General features: G+C 35.7%; 3 protein-coding genes across 4 annotated transcripts in view; 2 read left to right on the top strand and 1 right to left on the bottom strand.

The window, feature by feature from the left end:
- LOC110829084 (UDP-glycosyltransferase UGT5) overlaps positions 1-15772 on the bottom strand; it is a 78229-nt gene extending 62457 nt beyond the window's left edge. For both annotated transcript variants that reach the window (XM_087344198.1, XM_022062429.2), the window contains exons 1-2: positions 15633-15772; positions 9585-9687 (exon numbers count right to left, since the gene is read on the bottom strand). In XM_087344198.1, the coding sequence (XP_087200324.1) occupies positions 9585-9591 (7 nt within the window). In that variant the 5' untranslated portion in view covers positions 9592-9687; positions 15633-15772. The remainder of the gene's footprint in view (positions 1-9584; positions 9688-15632) is intronic.
- On the top strand, positions 8516-15111 carry LOC110829085 (coiled-coil domain-containing protein 112). Its single transcript, XM_022062430.2, has 11 exons — positions 8516-8774; positions 8952-9171; positions 9364-9467; positions 9904-9979; positions 10870-11035; positions 11948-12095; positions 12551-12774; positions 13440-13535; positions 13973-14115; positions 14511-14747; positions 14886-15111. The coding sequence occupies exons 2-11, from the start codon at positions 8963-8965 to the stop codon at positions 14917-14919; spliced, it is 1437 nt and encodes a 478-aa protein (XP_021918122.1). The 5' UTR covers positions 8516-8774; positions 8952-8962; the 3' UTR covers positions 14920-15111.
- A 229-nt stretch (positions 15773-16001) lies between the features above and the next one.
- The window catches only part of loh (thrombospondin type 1 domain containing lonely heart), a 237466-nt gene continuing 231150 nt past the window's right edge, over positions 16002-22317 (top strand). The window contains exon 1 of the mRNA XM_087344195.1: positions 16002-17096. The gene's annotated coding sequence lies outside the window, so the exon portion shown is untranslated. The remainder of the gene's footprint in view (positions 17097-22317) is intronic.

The raw sequence follows: 22317 nt of genomic DNA, 5'->3' as shown, positions 1-22317 counted from the left end.
AACAGTTAAATTTTTCATTGTGGTATTTTGGGTTATGGTGCCATGTAGACTTAAAGATGGTTATCAAAGTTGCAAATGGACTTATGGCCTGCATATTCAGGGTCGTTGCCCAAATATCAAAATTTAAATAGTATATGTTTATAATATACTACCACGTACTGTTCCGATGTTACCATATCATCATAATCATCATCATTATTAAATATTTCGCGTCGTTATGTTATTTTTAAATCTGAAACTCCAGGTTTTTGTTGCATAACTGATTTAGCCATTGGCGTGCCAAGATAAATTAATTCTAAAGTAAAACTAATAAATCATAATTTAACGTTCATTAATTATTATTGCTGCTACATAATTTATGTCTGCTCTCTGCATGTGCGGGTGGAGAATATGAAATTTTCATTCCTGAAAAATGGAAACTTACAAAATTGTATTGTAATCTAAATTTCAAATGAAGAACAAAAATTTATCGGTTTTTATTGCGCGTTTTGGGTGCTTGTGTGTTTAAAGGATGCTACTAAAGGAATTTAAAACTGCCGTTGATAACTGTTCATGGTTGTTTCATCAAGATGCGAACAGTTGAATTTACAGACATCACTCTGAGGCGGTCCATTTGTCTAATTATTACACTGGACAGAGGACGCATATAATCGGAAACCAATGTATTAATTACAAGCCTTGAGTAGCTCAGCCGTTGAAATTATTCCCACAGAAACGTCCTCTCTGAACCACATACAATAGTACGCAAACAAGTATCTATAACTCTAAATATAATATATATCGTGTCCAGTTTGAATACACGTCAGGTTTATTATTAATGTACGAGTTGTAATGCGGTAATTGTATAGTTGGAATCAAAATATCAGAGGCGTATTGAGGTAAAATTATAAAATATTTAATAACTATCCAGACATATGAATGAAAATATAATAGAATTTCAGATATTATTTTATCGAGTATTGTTAACAATGTAAAACACAAATGTTCATTGCCCTATTCACAATAATCTGTTATTTGACAAGTCTAGAACGAGTCGTGGGCATAATGAATATGAAATTATTAGAATCATGAGCAGTCCATATTACGTTTTAAGTGCTCAAACAAGCAGCATCGTGAGATTCAAGCTCTGAAACCTTACTATTGAGCTCTGCATATTTCAGTACACTCGGAGAGACGTTATTCTCCGACACCAAATTGTTTCCGTCTCGCTAAGGGTCGGTAGTCTGAGGGAGATAGGCGGGGGATGACAGAATGTCTACGCGTGCCTTCCAGCACTGATGATGGCAGGAAACGAGGACGGCTCATCACTCGCATGCCAAAATAAAGGCTTCTGCTCCTTCAGCTTTGAAATTTAATTTTGAATCGCATTATTTCTACCAAGCGTAACATAGCGAGACGATGTATCGATTTCGTTGTTCGATAGTTACTGGCTTAGCGTTCTCTCTTATTTTGTTAGGAAAGGATCATGAAATTTTCAAAGAATATAGGTCGGTGTAAACACTGTAGAAATATCAACGAGAAAAAGAAGTTGCTTCAGATGGAATGTTACAGAGCGTGATGACGTAAAAGTAACGCTTTTCAATTCTTGTCAGGATGGTACGTGGCTCAAATTCCGACTGGGAACTGGTATATTGAAGTTTCTTCTGTTTAGTTACACTCAGGATAGAAGCCTGTTTTAAAGTATCTCACAGTCACCTTCTGGCTCATTCTTCTCTATTTATAATTCAGAATAATCTTACAGCCTGAAGATGGGAACAATATGTTTCTCCGAAACGTTTTTTATCTATCGACAAGACAAAACTCTTTAACAAACATTAACTGCATTTTGTCCACAGAGTCTAAATAATAATTGATATTTATAATCGAGACACGTTGAGTTTCCTTTGAGATAAGTATTTAATTATTAAATTTTATTAAAGGAGCTTCTGCTTCAGAGAGTTGGTATTAGAAAGAATAAATTTCCTCCTCTGCATACTTACAGATATCAGTTCTAAAATTCAAGACAATTCGTCAGTAAGCCACAATGCGACACATCACTGCTTCTAATACTTAATATCAGAAACTCATATTGAAACATAAACTATTGATTTCTGTTGAAAGTTTGGTCACTATTCTCTACATTTAGATGTAATCAACGTGGGGTGGAGCATAAAGTAATTCCTTCATTTCTGAATTGTTAGTCCATTCCCTGACGAGTTACAACCTTAATTAGGTAGAGATAATTACTTCATTGGCAATAATTTGTGTGAAAATACTCTAATTATTATGTCATTTGACATGCTAATACTTGAAACGACACTCCAGATTTTTATAGTTCGTTGGGAATTATACTTATATTTTATTTTTCAAAGCCCGACACAACCCTCGACAACAGAGATCAGGAGAAGCGAAAAAGGGACGAATTTCAATCACGAATATGTCACGTTCGGAAAATCGAATTCCTTGCGTCATTTAAATTCTTTAGCGCCTCAGATTTCTAACAGAAATTTGGTACAGAAATGATTCCTGCAGGCAGATCCGATGGTAAAATTCCCGTTTGTTTTAGAATACAAGGATTTATTTTACAGTAACATCTAACGGTAATACGTGAATTAATAAACCATAATTTGTTTCTTTATTTTTTAGTTTATTTAATTACGCCTTATTAACGGTAGTTGTTATATATAATCTTAAATTACAGGATTATATACAACAAAATGGTAAATAGGGAAGATAGTGGTCGTAGTCTATTTTAAGTCATGATCTAAAGATTTCAAAATTTTTCTTGGCGGACTGATGATAACTACGGAATCATAACTTCAGAAAAATCTTTCTTCATTCCAGGTCAATGTTTGACACTAGTGTAACTAACTAAGAGAAAACCTTACAAATATCATAACAATATTATTCTAAAGGTTTGATCATCGTCTTGGGTCTTATTTTAACACGACGTTTCGGGAACTTGATCTGTTTTCGTCTTCGGGTGACGGTGATTGGGGTGAGGGGGAGATTCATATTCGGCTGGACCTCTTAGTACGAGACAGACGACACGAACCTCAGACGCTACACGTTTCGGTCTTGGATGTTTTTCATCTTCATCAATCACTCTTTATCATCACTTCACTGTCCCCAAGAAATGGGGATTCTACTGTTTGGGAAGACACGTGTGTGTGTTTGTGGCTAAAGAAAGTTTGGTGGGTTCATTTACTGGACTAGTCGACTGGAAGGTTTGCTCAATCGTGAACGTCTCCGTCTTAGGGTTTAATTAATACATCAGATCTTCTCAGAGCAGTGTGAAATGTTCTGTCTTCGTTCACCCATCCTCTCATAAAACTCACAGAAACTAATTTTGATAATAATTATTTTCTGAACGTTATTTAATACACATGACGTTTCAGAGTTCTTTATACTCTAATTTTCAGGTGATATATTTAATTACACTTTGTTTTAAATACTTATAATTCATTCATATGCTTACAAAACATTTGATAAAATTATTGGCTTACCTTCACGAAACGCGAAGTTTTAATGTCATGTTTACAAGAGCCCTTTACTGGTCTATATCCTGAGCTACATGAATCTGCTTCATAGCCTCTAACCATATTTCTCTTAAGATTTATTTAATACCCTACCATCCACGCCAAGGTCTTCCGAGTGGACTATTTCCTTCAAGATTTTTAACCAAAATATTGTACGAAGTTTTCATGTCCCCCATTCGCGCTCCATACCCAACCAATCTCATTATTTGATAGTAATAGACCTGTGTTCGGAGTATGCTATTTATGAGTGACAACTGGTGTCGGCCATTTTATGTTTTAAGACTTAAACTGCATCGGTTTCTTGCTGTATATCGTTCATAATTGAATTTGAATCACGTGAGCACATACCACTGCGAGTCATACCAACCTCACCTTACAAGATATAATATTATTAACTGGACTTCATAGAATTAGGTCTGGAAGTTCATTATCTCTGACGGCTTCAGCGAGGTATACAGACTTTTCTGCTGCCGATCGGCATCTACGTTTTAAAATGTAACTGTCTTTTCTTCAGTCACACTCTTATCAACATAGACTTTTTTATTCTTTATTTAACTCAGAGGATGATAGTGAATAATGAACTAGAAAGTATGTGCAAGGAAGCGGTCGTGGACTACATATCAACTGAGTGACATTTGATTCCTCGTACTTTGAAATGAACATACACTGTTTGAAGTATATTCTTCTTAGTAGAACACAGGAAATGTGTTACGTTTTCCCGAACGCATTCACAAGTTCATTTCTAACTCACCACTAAGTATGTGTAAAAATAATTGAGGTTTACAGCTTTAAATTTTAATACGACACTTCCGTGACCAAGTTCGCATTCATAATAATCTCGTATTAATCCATACAACGCCATTAAACCTTTATAGATTAGTGGTACATATCCGTCGAACTTAACTTTACAATGTGTAATTCCGCACTTTATCATAGTTCGTATAATTCTCATAGTAAACAGCGATTATCTCCATAAACTTCGTTAAAAACCTGGTCTTTTTAATGGTGAAGTGTTGTTTTCTTTGCGGTACGGAATGAATTTACTAAATTAAAGCAGAGTCCCCACAGTTTTACTGCGGAAAGATTAGAAACAAAATATTCTAATTAATCTTTTTTGCCTGAAATCTTATCATATACCTGATCATCAGACACGCATAGGCTAGTTTGGATAGGTCAAAAGAGAATAGTTCAGGTATGACAGGTTTCGACAGATTAATAGAATGGATTCAGATGGCTTAGGAGTGGATTCAGTGACAATATTATGTGAATACGGCAATGAATCCAATGGTTAAAGAAATTACAGAGAATGTAAGGATTAGGTGAGCCACTGTCGGCTTCTACGAAGGCTTCCGAGCAGTGACTGTAGTTTAACCGTGTACGCCTCTGATTCAGCTACTCCGACATTCAACTGTCACCATCACCAGGCGGAAACGGACGTGTTCAAACCGAAAGTCGATGAAAAGACGTCAGATTCCTCACAATTTCAGATCACACGCATACACACAGCCAAAAGGAGGGATGGACCAACGGAAGATAAACTTGCTCGCTGTCTGTATCCCCCTGTGGCTGTTGGTGTTAGAAAAATGGAAAGAAGGGTGAGGGTTGTTTGTTGTGATTGTCCTTTCCGACTGTCTCGTCGCCCACCGACCCACACAAGACCCTTGCCAAGTTCTTTGTTCTCCGATGTCTTCTTACATTTCCCCATCGTACGAAGTCTTCATACTCGTAGAATGGTATAGGAACGATCAAGCCAGTGTCAAAATAAACTGTCCGCAAGCTTCCATGACAGCAAGAGAAACACTCCCCTTCCCCAAACCCAAGACTCTCATTGGTATTTATCGTAAAAAAAAATTCAACTTCATGAATAAAAATGAGAAATCTTTATTCATACAACCCCAATAAGAATTTCTTATGATAGGCTATTACAACGAAACACACTTCAGGATAATAGTATCTACCCCAGTATACAAGATAGTAAGAGAAGTATCATTATGATAATAGTTTATCCCATTTTCATGCTATTTATAGGATATCAGACTGGCCACAGCACAGACGAGTACACGAGATATTAATGAGGATATAATACTGCCCATGGTTGTACCCAGTATATGTGCTAAAAGACGGATATAAATTTAGCCTTAATATAGAACAGTGTAAACTATTAAGGGTGTATCATTATGGCCAATATATAATCCAGTATACGAGCTACTAAGTAGGGTTTTACTCTAGACATACAGTAGTCCAGTAAGGAGGTTATTAATCTGGTCACAGTACAACCTAGTCTCTGATTAAATAAAGGTATATAATTCTTGATAATGTATATAACACAGTATACAGACTGTACATGGGGACACCATTCTTGTTATACGAGAGAATACGAAATATTAAGGAGATAATCTGGTCATATTATACCCCAATATACGTTCTGGCCATAGTATAGCCCAGTACAATAGCTATTATGGGGTATCATATTGGTTGTGCTACTCGTACGTAAAATTTTATACCACATTTGAATTCCGTGAAATAAGGAAGGTATATCTAATGGACCTAGAGAACACATTGAATAAAAGTCCTCAGTTAGAAGGGAAACAATTTAGACATGGAAATGAGGGTAGATTATGAGTCCGGCAACAGCAGCTCAACATGCCCCGGCAGACAGAGAACACGTGTATTTATTATTCTGTTTATTTATGGCGCAAATATTTGCAAATAAGCCACGTGTTTATCTGCCTACATGAATCCATTTAGCCGTCTCTACCCGCCGGCGACCAATTTACAACGTTGTAAAAATTGTTCTGAGTAGAGGAAACTGCTGTCTACACAACTGGGCGGAGTAGTGCATAATGACGGTTGCCAAGATAAAGTCTTCACAGAAGCTGTTCGCACTAAAATATCCCTACTCTCCTTGAAACTTAAGCGGCTCCTTTAATTTACAACTTTGAACAGTTTTTCCTCTCTGCAACAGGCTTTGTGTACTGCAGTACACTTTTACATAATGTATGCGCTAAACAAAATTTACGTCCTAACTAATAAACTAAAGTGGCAAATTTCTCCCTTGATCTAACTAAATAACTCCGTGGAGCCGAATTCTTCTTGACAACCTAATAGTACGCTTAGCTACTACACGAAATTACTCTCATTTTATGAGACCCAAATGTTCATTTCTGCGTTCGCAAAACCCCGCCACTAGTCTGTATCATGAGCTGGTTGAATCCAGTCCTTACCTCCTACCTACATTTTAATATTATCCTCCCATCTACTCCAATCTTACGGAGTGAATTCCCTTCAGGTATTCCAATCAAAATTTTGTACGCATTTCTAAACTCACCACGCGCTCTACATGCTCCGCCCACCCTCTTTCAATCAATCATCGTAATAATATTTGGTGAAGAGTAAACACTTTGAGGCGTCTCGTTACGTATGTTTCTCCAGATTTCGTCGTCTCATCCCTCTTACGCTTTAAACATAATTTTTAATAATCGCCTCTAGATCAAATTGAACTTTTGCCTCGAGGTAGAATAGTTACAGATTCCTATACTTGTCCATTGTATTTATCTGTTTGATCTGAATAACTCATAACGCAGGACCATGACGACAGAACATATTCATGTCCCTGATACCTCATTACAAGATAATTAAGGAACACTTCATCCCACGAACGGGTTGGGGGGGGGGGGTGGCAAAAATATAATAAGAGTTCGAAATTCTTAAACATCGTTTATCGTTGTTCTCTTCCAAGTTTTCGAGATTGTAGGAACGGTTTGGGACGAAGTGGGAGTTCGTGCAATGTTTCCCCTGAGGGGAATCACCTAGAAAATGGGATTTCCTCGAAATAAGTCGACGAGAGGAAGAGAACGAGGTAGGGCATTGTATAGTTGAGTTTCCCCCCCGTGTGGCCTACCTTTCACAAACAGGCGTCCGCCACCCCTCTCTCCCCCCCACTTCCCGGTAATTCCGGATTCTCCTTCCCCCCGTACATTCCTCACCCCCAGGGCGTTTATTCTGAGATCCTGATAGCGAGACAATAAGCTCTAAAATGGAAACCTAATCAGATGTGAACAGTTGAAATTGATATGAAAACGCCAGATCTCTCTTCTCTGTACATAGGCTAATGTAGGAAGAACATCGTAAACGGCTAGAAAGCGGTTCTGTAAGAAAGAGATCTGTTCTTGACGAAGTAGAAGATTACTTTATGATGATAATGAAATTTGTAATAACGTTACAAATTATATCACGAAGAAGATGTCTTCTCTCTAATGCCACGATATCATGATACTTTTGAATGAGAGAATAAGGTAGCGTAGCAGAAATAGTCTGTTTATTTGTTTAAAGACGCTGTCAGTTGCTCAAACTACATGACGTCGAAGTGACAGAATGATTAATAAATAATTAATTACTTGGAAACAATAGGGAAGGAAGATGTCGTGGCCTAATTTATGATAAGAAAATGTCTATCTTGAGTACTAAAATAAAGATTTTTTCAATGAAAAATACCCGATTTCCAAAAAAAAAAAACAATCTATCTGTAACAAAGTTATGAACAACTTCTCTTAAATGCCTCGGTTATGAGGCTACATCATGTGAAAACGAATGCTAATGGCCAGTTTGGTTTAGGAAAATACAATAATTTCAGGTTCCAAAACATAAACAATGTTGATTTGCGGAAACGAAGATTGGACTGTATGAAAATGAGATGAAATAAAAATCATGGCAGTAGAAGTGAAATTCACAAGAACATCGGACTGTACTCGTTTGGACAACGAATTGTGTGTCAAAAGTGACGTACAGAAAGACGAAGAATCAACAAAACACACCGAGATGCTATATTATTGATCTTTTGATTTACTACTGTTCGATTCCAACTCACTTGTGCGTTTATCGACGGGAAGTAGATGCATCACATGTATTTTCGAGGTTCAGAGTTTATAGAGTTAATCTCTGGTCAGAGAGAGTTCTTGGCCACTGCTCATAGATTGTGTTCCGTGGTGTTTAGTTTAAAAGCTATGATCAGAGATGTCGTGAGCGTACAGTTGTGGGTGTGGTGTTGGGTTTTGTGTATGTTTACGTTTTGCAGTATCTTTACATAGTTTTGAAGAAGAATGTGGTTACATACGCGGAAAATATCAGTACCTAATGAACTTGAGTTAGTAACTGGTTTGTAACCTGAACCAGATGAATCTACTATTCATTATCACATCCTATATCTCCAACAAATTTATGAAGGCCGCTTTTTGAACTACTCGTAGATACAGTTCTGTAAGGAACAGTTTACTATTTTCTTTATTTGCAGCACAATATTTGTAATAGGTGTTTTTGTTTAAATGTATTTCACAGACCAATGTGAACTACATAAGGATCATTATTGTTATTATTATTGTAGAATTACTTTTTGTAGGTTATCCCAACTAGTGTAATTCATTATTGTATTTATAGTGTATACAACCATGGCTGAAAAAGTAAACGCATTTAATAAAGATAAATACAAGAGTGATAATGTGAAAGCAGCCGATCTCATCGCACGGACCACAAGATTAAAAATGCAGCAAGACTATCTTGATAAGACACAGGCTATTGCAATGAAGAGGATGAAATGTTTAGATCATCATGCTGCACAAGATATATTAGCTAGTTATAAAGAGATGGAATCCCAAAGGTACATGATTGAATGGGTATAATATTAATTTCTGTTTTCTTTTATTTATTTCACCATGTCAGTTATCAAACTTGCAAGATTTTTGCCATTAAGGTGTGCTTTTTAAGGCAGAAGTAAATGGTTAAGCACCATAGGGATTTACTTACGGGAATTTTAACTGTGGCTGTAAGATTTCTTTTTCTTTTTAAACAGATTTCATGAGTGTGAAAGACTTCATCATTCGGTGTTTTCAATTTCACATTCTTTGAAAAAACTGAGAGATGATGTGAGGAGTGAAGACAAACTTAGACAATTAGGTAATTTTGACATTATATATAGTTTTTCTTTATAAGGTTGTATTAAGGTAACAGTAAATATTAAATATGTTGTAAAGTCATATTTTTTGTAAAATTTTGTCCATTCTATGAGCTTACCTGTCATTATAGTGTGGTTTTCTGTACGTCATGTTCTGAGTAGTTCCTCTGCTCTGTGGGAATATTGCTAGAAAAACTCCTGCAAGCTTCTTCTTGTCTGGATCTGAAAATAATAGGTTTTATTTCCTGAGAATAGTTAGTAATTGGCAGGGACTGGAGACACAGTCATACTATGTTTGGTTTCCAGATTCCCAAAGATTAAGTAGTTTATGACAGATAAATTCTGTAGCTTCTTATATATAAATTAGTATTAATGTTTTATGTGAAATGACCCATCCATATTACAAAATATATATATATATATTTATATTTCTCTCAGAAATAGAACATTACCGAAAAAGTGTGTTGGATCTTGAGAAGAAAATAAGGATATTCAGTGAAGCTAATAATAAAAGGTAAGCATGAAATTGATAATGTTTGTTTAAGAGACTGAGAATCAAATGCAATCTTCAAAGGATCGTAAAATTGTCATTGCTGTTCTTCTAGGTTATGATACCATGTGGACTCGTAGATAGAAACATACTGTCTCCAAATTCAGCCCTGAAGATTGAGGCATTATGTTTATCAGAAACATTGGTATCTGCTTTAAAGTTCACATAGCATCACAAACCAGGAGAGTAGCACTGACATATTCACGGCCGTAAGAACCTCAAATCTCACGATTTTGAAATTTTATATTTTCATCAAAAGCAACGAGTGTACATTTTTTCAGCATCAAGTTACTAAGGATTATGGGTATTTATTTTTGAGTTTCATGATGAAATTTGGAATGATGAGAGGTAATGAATATAGTAACAAATTTTGTATGAATTTATTATAAGAAATTACCAGTATGACAGATTTAAACTTACAGAACCTCATTTCTACTATAAGTAAAGTAAAGTTTGTCCCACTATACGCCATGTAGGCGTTTGGGGTGAGTGGAGGTATAGCTCCTCTCTTCCTTGACCCCGGCACTAGATGGGGGTGAGTGGTCAGCATCACGCCCCGGCCGGCTTTACCCCCGGGAAAGGACCCCGGTACCCATTGTAGAGGAGGCTGGGTGGGCCCCAGAGCCGGTCTGGACGCAGAGGCTAGAGGAAAAATCCTCTGCCCCCGTCGGGGATCGAACCCCGGCCGTCCAGCCCGTAGCTAATCACTATACTGACTGAGCTATCCCGGCTCATCATTTCTACTATAATACACTATGGAAAAACTTGAAATTAAAGAAAAATTTCATTGCATTGGGCCAGAACCATACTACTTGTTTATTAGCTCCTTTAATTTCATGTTTATCTTTGTACAGATTTCAGAAATTATTAGAAGAAGAACTTGCTTTATCTAGTGACCTAGAGAACCTAGGAAATAAATGTGATGATTGGAACCAGATTGTAGTAGACCCATCTCTATTAAAACCCCCAGTGAAAAGTGTTTCAAAGTCATATATTTCAAACACTGTCAATACCAGGGAGGTAAGTTACAAAGCCTTTTCTTTCAAGCATTTAAGAGTTAATCATCATAATCCTTCTAGCCACTTCTACGTATAATGAACACCTATTTATGGCAGGTAGCCAGAGAAAAATTCTCAGCCTTCAAATAACAAGAACAGCTGGCTGGATATAGATATTCTTCTCACCAAACGTAACAAACTGATGGTAAAATTTTTTTGTGGTATGCAGGAAATGCAAGGTTTAATTAAATCTTTTCCCAGCGACTGGCCTTGACTAAAGTTTTTATGGTTTTCTTCAGTTCCTCCAGGCAAATGCTGAGATAGTGTCATATACTAAGACTCGAGAGCTTGCTATAACATTCTCTCCAATTCACACTCGTGATCACTAAGTCCTTAATGTAACAGGTAGTAAGACTCCTTGTGTGGAGAGTCAGACCATCACAAGGTCTGTTCTGTCACAGGACAACAAAGAAACTGGACATATATTCATGTCTCGAGTGGAATTTGAACCCATGATTCCATTGTCCAAGTAGTACAATACTAAGTGTGTTTCTAGGTATAGTGAGCCCAGTGTGTGTCGGTGATGACTTGTCAATTATTTGGTGCTGCATGCAGGATTACTAATGACAATCTTTGGTACTTGTCGGTTATCGGGACACATCGTTTTAAAAATAGGTTAGGTTAATGTGTGTGGATAAATGACATAACTTTCAAGTATATGTCATTTATCCACACACATTAACCTAACCTAACATATTTTTAAAGCAGTGTGTCCCAATAACCCACAAGTACCCAATCTTTACATATCTTTAAAGAGGTCTTTATAGTCAGTTTTCTGTAGAGAAGAATAATACCAAGAATTTGGCCAATGACAAAAATGTATTTGAAATTTATAATGAGATAAATAAATTTCATATGGCATTTTCTTGTTCAGGAGGTTTTAACTTTTCAAAGATTCCTCCGAGACACCGGAGGCCACACAGGCAATTGGACTGAAGAAGACCATCTTTTATTTCTGCGTCTTCGCAATAAACACAAAGGGAAAATGACTTTTCTTAGTTTGTTGAAACAGCATCTCCCTGGTAAGTTCAAATGTTGAATATTTAATGATATGAGCACTGTTTATAGCTAACTACATAAGGCAGAGTCCTCCTCGATGAGATAATAGTACCTGCATCTAGTCAAGAAATTCCTCATGTTACCTGGAAATCAAAGGTTTATTACTATGTTCACAAGACCTTATCCCGATCCTGGTGAAATCATTCCACAACTTCAACCCTGTTTTCCTAAGATCCATTTTAATATTATCTTCCCATGCCTTGATCTGATCACCCTAATAATATTGGGTGAAGAGTACAAACTATGGAGATCCTCATTATGCAGTCATTCCACTTAGATCCATATATTTTCTAAAGCATTGTGTTCTCAGACGTTCCGAGTCGGGGTTCTTCCCTTAATGTGAGAGCCCAGGTTTCACACCCATACAAAAGTAAGCCATTTATGGTACATTTTATATAGTGCATGTTGATTATTATAGGTATCTCGACAGATGATATACTGCTACATGAAAACTGGTATCAGCAGTATGAAAATTTAAAAGCCAAACAAAAGCAAGCCATTCAAGAATGGAAAGCATTAAAAGATAAAAGCAGCCAACAAAATGGTACAATTTCTGAATCAGTAGAGTTGCGCCAAAGAAGTAAATTAGAAAATTGCAAGGAGTCGTCAGCAGAGAAGAAACAAAAAATTGAAGCATGGAAGGTAGTATATTTGATACTACATCCTAGTCATGAAAGGGGTTTCAAATTTTATATTGTAGTACATGGATTCTTGCTAATTATATTGGACTGTCCATTTGTACGTTCGGTGTGCACTGTGTCAGATTTGTAAGCTTGTACTTAATTTATTGATAGCTCTGTACAAATCTAACATTTTAGTCATCATAGCAACATAAAAATCCCAATAAATTAAACAGGAATAAATAAATAAATAAAAAGAGAAGCGGTTTAAAAGAGACAAGGTTTGTTTTGAATTTCTGTGCACTATGGTAAGTATGAGAGCAGGTTTTTAATACAAGAAGCATAGTTTTTCACATGATATTACTGTCTAAAATATTATGTTGCAAAGGAGAAATCAAAATGTGAATAAATACAGCAAAATATATTGCAGGTTATGTTACTATATCAGTGTGAAGGTGGCTGATGACAGTACCAAGCCACCTGGACCTATTGTGATAGAATAGTGAAATTATCAACAAGTGTGTAATATACACTTTTCATCAGGGCTTAAATATTTTAATAACACATGTATTAGTGAAATAAACATATGCTGTATTGTAATGTTGGTTCATTTAGCTATATATAATAAACACTGAATGGCATGCTGTTTTAAGATTGGGTGTTAGCTGTGTAATTTCGTTTTTGAAGAAACTGTTGCAGTTAAAGAAAGAGCTAGAAGAGAAAAAACAGTGGGAAGATAAGCAGAAGAAACTAGAATGTGAACAGAAAAGAAGAGAGAGGCAGGTATAGTCTTTTCTTTATACTGTGTAATATAATGCATAAGATTTTGAGGTTATGTATACCTAACCTCAATTTCATAGAGTAGAATAGAATTTATTTACATCCCATAGATCCTTCATAGGCCTAAGCTAAGGATGTAGAACAGGTCATAGCACAAATACAAAAATGTTACCATCAAGAACATCACAGGTATATTTTGATGTCAAAGTTTGTCTGTTTAATCCAGATGTCTTTAAAGGTTTTAAATCTTGTTTTAGTCTTAATAGTTGTTACTTCATCTTCCAATCTTTTAGTGTGCTTAATAATCTCTTTTTTTCTCAAATCAACCCTTTTTGTCTTTAGAAGTACATTATTAAGTGTAATGTAATTTTACAGTATTGATACATCCTCACTTGAATGGATTTAATTACCTTGCCCCACCCTTTCTTTCTTTTCTTAAGGCTTTGAAGAAATTTGAAGTTGAACGCTATAGGCAAGAGAAATTGAGTGAACAGCAGAGTAAGATTTTAACTAAGCAGTTGAACGAGTTGCATGAGTTAGAGGAACGTGCTGCCCAAGCAAATGTTCTGCGTAAAACTTTCAGGTACTTTCTTTGGATGATGTTTTAGAAAGTTTGTGCTTGCAATATGTGTTTATTTTTTCGATGATTTTATGATTATCAGGGTGGTGTAAAAGTTTGTATATATTATATACAAACATTCCTATTTAGCTTCACCAGTAATTAACATACTGAGGCCCAGACTTACAAAGCATGCACAATATTTGTGGCTTGACACTCCATAAAAAAGAATTACATTTTTTTGCAGTTCATCACTGTGTTGGTGTATATAGAACATAATGGAACTATTCGTCACATTACTGGTTGTATTGGTATAGCAAAATATGGCGAAAAGTGATTTGTTTTGATATGCATGGCCTCAGTTGCTTCACTAATAATTACTTCACCAGTAATGTCTTGGTGATATATTCCTGTCTTAGGGAGCAGGTTCAGTTATTTATTGCTCGTAAAGTATCACAACGCGAGCACCAAACGCTGCAGGAAGAAGAGAGGAAGAAACAGCTTCAGACACAGAAGCAGAAAGTAAATGTGGGCAGAGATCCTGAACGTCTTTTGAGACATACAGCCACTTGGCATGAACGTTGCAAACAAGAGGATAAAACGAGTACAGTAAACCGTACAGTTCCAGTCCTTCATCTCAGAAACATGCCTCATTTGTAAGTAATAGTTTAGGAAACAAATAAATAGGAAAGTTTGTGAAGGGTAAAACTTGTAATTATGTCCCTAATCTGATATTTCCTAAGATTAATTGAGAATTAAGTTGCTAATTATTAATAATTTATATTCTCTTTCAGACAAGTGCCTAGTTGGAGGAGAGGTCTCGTGTGATACAGTATACTTCATTATTTTGTACGTACATTAATATGGTATAATGTGTATGAACTATGTGTCTTTGTACTGAATTTTTTATATACAAATTAAGATGTGAATATTCTTATAAGCAGTCTGTTTATGGTGATTTATTTTGTCTTGTGTAATTTATAAATTATTTTCCATTTATTAAATGGAGTATTTCTCTTATGTACATGCTTTTTCAGAGGTTCAACGTGACACTCTACATTGTGTGAACAGTTCAGTTTTTCAGAGTGAATATTTTGTCTAGTTCATTTTGTATTGCACGACTCTTTTTAAGTTTAGATTATCATTTGAAGGTCCATTTGAAATCGTGTGAACAAATATGGATGAAATCAGAACATTGTTAGTCATCTTGTGTAGTGATTAACAAACTAAATTCTCTTGTGCATCAGGGTCATGATAAAAACAGATTGTAGAAAGGTATGTACTTTAATTAGCAGCATCTCGGTAACATTTTACACTTTCGTACGAACGGCGTAACAGATATTATGTACTGCGATAACATAAAGTAGGCCTGCCACTTTTTGTGAATATAATGCTTAAAAAGTGGCTACGTGATATCACAATATTAATACTTGAAATCATTAATATTAAAAAGTAACTGGAAATCAAAAATAGGCAATACTGTTTGCCAAAGCGTTTTGCTGTACTGTGGGAGAATTAGGTCTAATGATGGACAAACTCACCTTACAAAGCTTTTGCTGTCACATTCGGTCACTGCACAATTGGTTAATATTATACACCGCTTTATTATTCCTTATGTATGGATTAAGGGGCTGGGAGCAAAGTGGTGTTGACTTCCAAATCTTTGTGACGAATCTAGGAATGTTTAGCATATTTGTTTTCATGAAACCCTACAATGGATCACTGGTTCAAAATTTAAAGTTAAAAAAGAACACGAAGTAAGACCAATTACATGATAATAAACATGGTGCGAAGAGTAGGCATCGATCTGTGTAAGGTTCAAAGACAAATTACAAAATAAACGTGACACCCATCTCAATTTTGGATTTACATACGTTCATTCTACTACCCCTGATACACAGTGTGTATTACTTAGGGACCACTGCGCTCGACAGATGGCAGGAGAATACTACTTCGTAACAGTGATACCACCTCTCAACTTCTAATCAATGTCAATTATCAGTACAAATCTTACTCCTACCTTTCGATATTCTGTTCAAATCTGCATTGCTTTCGCTCGAATGGTGTCCATTGTAGCCGGTGTTCACAAAAATAGTTTGTATTGCAATGCAATAACAGCTAAATAAATGCAACTGCTTCTCTCGATCTTATCCAAAACAAGTAACGTCATCACCGTGGTCGTATAATTGACACCCGTATTTAAAGCGAAATTAGATTAACTTGTAAATTGAATCAGTATTCTGAATGACAAATCCTGATAAAACTGCAAAACGTAGAATAAAGATAACTCGATTTAGGCTTACTTGAAAAGTAGGCTTACATTCATTATTATTAAACATAATTATGTGACACTGACCATTACACATTTAAACCATTAAGTTTGAAATAGTGGTATCTGGGTCATCATACCGCTGATGAATTCTTGTTAGTGTATTATTTAACGACATTGTGTTGACTGTCTAGGTATGCAGATAGGATTACTTGATAATGATGGATGAAGGGTCCGGTGAAACGAAAGAGGAAACAGCTGTTGCTTCAGAGCAGACCTGAATTCCTACGGGAGGAACTTCCATGCGTAACTTTGGTAATAACTCAGCTAGTCAAAAATACTCCGCGCTTTTATTGAACCTAAAGCATTATTACTGTGTTTACAAAAGCCAGCTACTAGAGTGTCTTGAAGCAATTCCAAACCAATTATTTTTTTTCATATCCTAGTCCTTTAATATCCGTTTAAATGTAGGGAAAACTAACCTAAAATGACAACGGGGTAAAATGACATACTGTATTACCGACAGATGTATTAACCAAATTATGTTAAGTTTTCCACCATTATGTTGGTAATATTTGTACTCAACAACAGTGAAAGATGGCTAGTTGACAGATATTTGTGTGTAATAGCATTTCTGGTGTTTCTCTTGCGGTTTTACAGTCACCGTTTAAGAAAAATATTAATCTTAGACTTGTGATTAGTTTATTGAAACAGATATCCAGTGAAGTCTTTGGAAGTAAGTCGTAATTAATACTTATTGCTTGTGTTTTTAGATTAAGATAGCCAACTTTTGGTTAAATGTCATACAGATTTGTGTGTAATTCTGTACACAGATCGACCAGCACTGAGTATTTTCCTTTGTCAGTCGATATATATATATATATGTTATTTTATTGTCTTCTGCTTTGTTATTAATACAAAGGTTCTGCTATTTTATTGTATTGCTCTGTCTGTTGTTTAGATTCTCTGTGCCTAAAATCATGTTCATTTGTGTTGTGATAAAATTACATGTTCTTTAATTTTTGTTTTTAATCTTAATAGTAGTTAATGAGAAGAATAAGAATGAAAGTATGAACTTTAATGCCAATCTTTAGACATTTTACTAAAAATACCCCATAGGAGGACTAGTCGAATATGTAACAAGCACTTCTTTATACTCCAAACATTATAGAAAGCTTGCAGGTATACATTTTCAGGTCAATGCTAATGTGTTAAACCGATTTATATGTATATAGTATACCTTTTTATTATGCCAGTTTCTCCTAACTAGGATTTCCAAATTGTCTCTTCTATCCAGATTTTCTGTACAAATATCCTTCTAATTTTATTTCAAATTATTTAATCACCATAATGATAAAAAGTGAAGTGTTTAAACTATTAAGATACTAATTATGTAATTTTTTTCTTAACTTCCTGTTATTTATTACCCCTTTGTTCCAAATATTTTTGAAAATATTTATATGCCTTAGCAGTTACAAGGTATCTTGACTAATTATTCATCATATCTAAACCAGAGATTTATAATTTGCACCCAATCTTCAATGTCAGAATCATCTTGAAAGACATAAAAGGAAACAACTAAAATACAACACAGAAACTCTTACATTTTTTAATGTCTTTGTTATTTTCTACTCATTAAAATGTAATTGGGAAGTGCTGAGAACCCATGCCATATGAAACACTTCTTACTCAGCTCATTATCCATGATTTAATCATCCTAATACTATAATGAGTTCAAATTATTAATTACGAAGCTTCTCTTTATGTAATTTTCTCGGTTCTGTTACATACTCTTTCTTAGGTCTAAGTATTTTTCTAGGCGCTTTGTTCGATCCTGCATAACCTCAATATAACCACACAGCATCGTAAAATAACCCAATAACCAAACAAGCAGCTTCCTAACATGCTCATCTGTCAAGATTGATCTGAGAACTATGCGGTCTTAAGAATACAGTGCTTCACCTATAGTCTCAACATGGGCTTTCAATAGTCGGCTGTCTGACCAGAACTCAACGACTACCATAATTCATGAACCAAATCATTCTCTTGAAAGGGCTGTTCGTGAAGCAATGAAAAATACGAACTATAAAGCAATTTTTTTTAATTTTTTTTTTAATTTTACGACGTAAGATTATAATCGCCCTCGCACCTCTAACCTATACTGTGTACTGTCAGACTTTTTAGTCGTGGCCGCTGGGTTGCGCGTTAGGGGGAATATGGTGGGAATGGTGGTGCTGTGCTTGCTAATTGAAGATGAGAGCGACTCATTGCACTTAAATAAATGTACTCGCCTGCAGCTTACCCACCCTTTTAATCCATACGGCGTTAGGAAACTGGGCCAAATACAATGCGCATACAGCTGACATTGGTCACGCCAAAAATACAGGACTGTATGCTTATTTTTATGACTTTATATCACAGACTCGTAGTATCAGTTCTCAGATAAAGGGACGTATTATCACCTCATTGTTAGAGTTATTGGTCCTTGAAGAAAACCAGAAGAGGGTTAAACATTATTCCAACTTAACATGGATTGAAGTTAGTTTCGCTCTGTGCGTGTTCATGTTATATTAGTGCCACTTATTGGCATATTTATTTTACACTTGACTCGAGTGTACTCCAATAATCATGTGACTATTGTTATACAAAAGAAAATGCCGATGTATGGTACCGAACCAAATACAGTTGAGGCCCTAAATAGGGCCCCCTACTTGACAAAGACAATGATATCTCCTGTCGTTCCTTATTCATGTTACCACTATAGTTAGATGTATATCTTGACCACAGAGGCACAGGGGTGTGTTCTTGCTTTACTACTACAAAAAGTTTTTAGTCGTAAATTGGTTATCCCTGAACCTGATTTGTTCCTTCGTCCAACGTGAAAGTGTTTGGCGTTAGAGGCGGAGGTCTGCGCATTAAAACTCGGAATATTTATTGAACTGAAGAGTGAAACATCTCGCTATTTAAACGTCTGTCGCCATTTACTTTCAATGTGGAACTGAGCCTTAACTGGTCTTTTCACAGTGTTTCACAGGACGTGTTACTGGCAATGGTCTTGAGCCCTAGGTCGTAATTGTCCTTAATAGAACCTGGAAGTTCACAGCCAGTGCTATGTAACCCAATGGGGCAGAGTCTTATTGAGAAAATAACAGTTGAACAGAAGTCAAGAAACACCCTTACCTTTCAATGAATCCCCAAGATTCATTACCGTGTTCACAAGATCTTGCCAATGGTACTAATCTGTGCCAAATGTATCCAAGTGTTTATCGATTAATTTTAATATTATCCTTCCTATATTTCTTCTAAAATCTAATCTATCAAAAGACTTTGACCCTCGACTAAAACTATGGAGTTTTTGCATGCTTCTCCGTATGTATATTTCATTTTCTTAATTTGTGTGTTGATCCATTTATTTTGTAACCCCAAGTATTAATTTCCCCATTTCTTACTCCAATCCACCACAGTTTTAATACAACGACAGTCATTTTGAGGGCTCGCGTTGGCAGTGAATATTTCCTTTGTACATCACTGTTTTCCATATATGACCCTCCCGAAATATTTTTTTACACCTAGTTTAAGACCCTTGTTTTATTTGCGTTTGGGTGGCTTTGAGTTGTAAATGAGTGATCTCTTTGTTCCGCTCCTGAAGATGGATGTTTTCCTGTTATATTCATTCATACCATGGCCAGCAGCTGGTCGGAGAATCTGCGTTAGAGGCGAGGTCCCTCCCTGTCAATATGCAGAACAGTCCGGTTACCGGCTCTGTATTAATAACAAGCCTCAAAGCCCCGGGCACCTGATACCAATCTACAGTGATAAATAATCGATTATAAAGTAGCTGGAACCTGACTTCTGTTGGTGCCGCAAAACTACTCATCTTACATTCTTAATATTTACTGCTGATCACAGCGTGGGTGATTCATATTGAAACATTCGTGTGTTTGGTCCGGCTTGTGGTAATTCACATTTTCTAGACCATAAACGCGGTGTCCAGTCTAAAGATTCCCAAACTGTGTTCCGCGGAACTTCGTTTTTCAAAGGATATAGCCGAAAACCGACTCCAACGTGCAGGACTTTTCTTGAAAAATTGTTAATTCCTCTCTGAAATTCTCAGATTTTATTGGACACGAAAGTTGATCACTGTGTTTACACAAGCAGTTCTACTGTATCTTGAGTCAGATGAATTAAGTCCATATTCATTTTTAATATTATCCTCCTGTGTCTAAATCTTCAGAAGAAGAGCTTCTTTCCTTGCCCCTGCGACTAAGCACCACGTTAAGATATATAAGAGACGTGGAATTAAGATCCATGATTTCTATATTTTTGTAAAATATTAAACTGTTTGGTCAGCGTAACACATCGGGAGATTTAGCGTCTGGGAAGGAGTTTAGATACCGTAAAGAAAATCTAAACTATGTAGTTGAAAAGAATTATTAAATAAATCAGAAACAAACCAACGTATGAAGCAAGACGCAGGATGGGTATATCAGTACACTTAGCCCATGTGAACTACCAGAACTAACGGACCAATAGGAAAATAAATTAAGCAAATGTCATCTCTGAAGTTGAACTTAAGTGACGAGTAAGTCAGCTTACACACAACATTTTAAGTACCGGAAGACTAATGGATTTTTATTCCAATATATAAAAAGTTCAAACTTTTTTTTAAATTCACACGACGTTAAAAGTCGCTTCCTTTGACAGTAACTTTTTACAAACAGTGAACAGAGGACAGAACATGTGGTCTGTGAAATAAAGCTGTCTTCAGACGTTTTAAGCAGACAACAGCGAGAACATCGGGCTTCTCACTTCTGATTTAAGAAAAGTCGTGTTTATGCTGTTTTCTCATAATGGCGAAATGGTCTCGAGATTTCTTACAGTTGTAGTTGAAGGCTGTGAAAGCAATACATGGAACTGACTTCATGTCGCAGAGTTCTCAATTGAAATTATAAAGTTCTCGGGTTCCAAGTGTGATGTCCCACCTTTCGTCACCCCAAACCAGTGCATGGAGATTAATGTATTGTTTGTCTAGACCTGCCATCTGTTTGAATTATCATAAAGTGAATGGCAAATGCTAACCACTTCAAGGAGTCTGCGTCACTTTGTTCATCGACCCTTAAAGTAATTTCAAGGTCATACAAGGACAACGGAATCAACGTTTATAGAATTTATTAAATTAATTGAAGCTTATTCTTTACTGGCATTTGTAGCTCTAATTGGCAATTAGTGTTTATATTTACCATCAAATATAACTTAATACTTGATATTTTGGCATTTATTTTATTTGATTCTAACCTAATGTTTCTTCACACATCGTTAAGGGCACACATTTATTTCACCAAGTGAAGTTCTCGTGAAGATAATATATTTTTTAAACTGGTTAAAACATTTCCAAGATTTTAATTAACTCCAAGATTTGTTACCGTGTTCACTGTCACTAATCCGTATCCTGTCTGCGAACAACGTTTCCAAATTGAAGTACGGAGTAAAATATAAGAAATGTTATAGATTTATTTTAATGACTAAGAAGATAATTTTGAAATTACAGTACACGTCTGTGTAATATGTTTATCTAAGTGTGACTTAATACTCTGTTGCGTTGTTTCTCAACTAGGGGTCGACAAGTAATGCCTTAGGGTTCCGCGACTTGAGTAGATTATACTGTTTTATTTTTTGTGCTGTATTGCTGTAAGTTTTTCGTCTTTCATCAACACATTTTTCCTTCCACACTGAAATAGAAACATGACGAGAAACCACACCTTAAATTTGTATTTTAGTATTTATTTTGTTTAATTAAAATACGTGAGATAATATTTGGGAGGGAGCACTGGATACCAAAAAAGGTTGTGGAACATTGATTTGCTGTGTGTTTTACCTGTTTGAAAGCGATGTAAGAAACTTAAATAACTTTCTTGCTTTTCCAGTATTTTTCATTTTAGTTTATGCATAATAGAAAC

This window comes from Zootermopsis nevadensis, unplaced genomic scaffold (assembly GCF_977971745.1).
Source record: "Zootermopsis nevadensis isolate Lab colony 2312 unplaced genomic scaffold, Znev_1.0 Znev_ptg000007l, whole genome shotgun sequence".
In the NCBI taxonomy this organism is placed as follows: Eukaryota; Metazoa; Arthropoda; class Insecta; order Blattodea; family Termopsidae; genus Zootermopsis; species Zootermopsis nevadensis.
Note: the sequence above shows the minus strand (reverse complement) of the source record. Positions and strands in the feature narration are given on the sequence as shown.

Bases quoted from the DNA above. Each gene is read 5' to 3' on its own strand.
- LOC110829085 (XM_022062430.2), top strand. From the start codon at position 8,963: ATGGCTGAAAAAGTAAACGCATTTAATAAAGATAAATACAAGAGTGAT. The intron at 9,172-9,363 runs GTACATGATTGA...CTTTTTAAACAG, and splicing joins AAAGAGATGGAATCCCAAAG to ATTTCATGAGTGTGAAAGAC. The intron at 12,775-13,439 runs GTAGTATATTTG...TCGTTTTTGAAG, and splicing joins AAAAAATTGAAGCATGGAAG to AAACTGTTGCAGTTAAAGAA.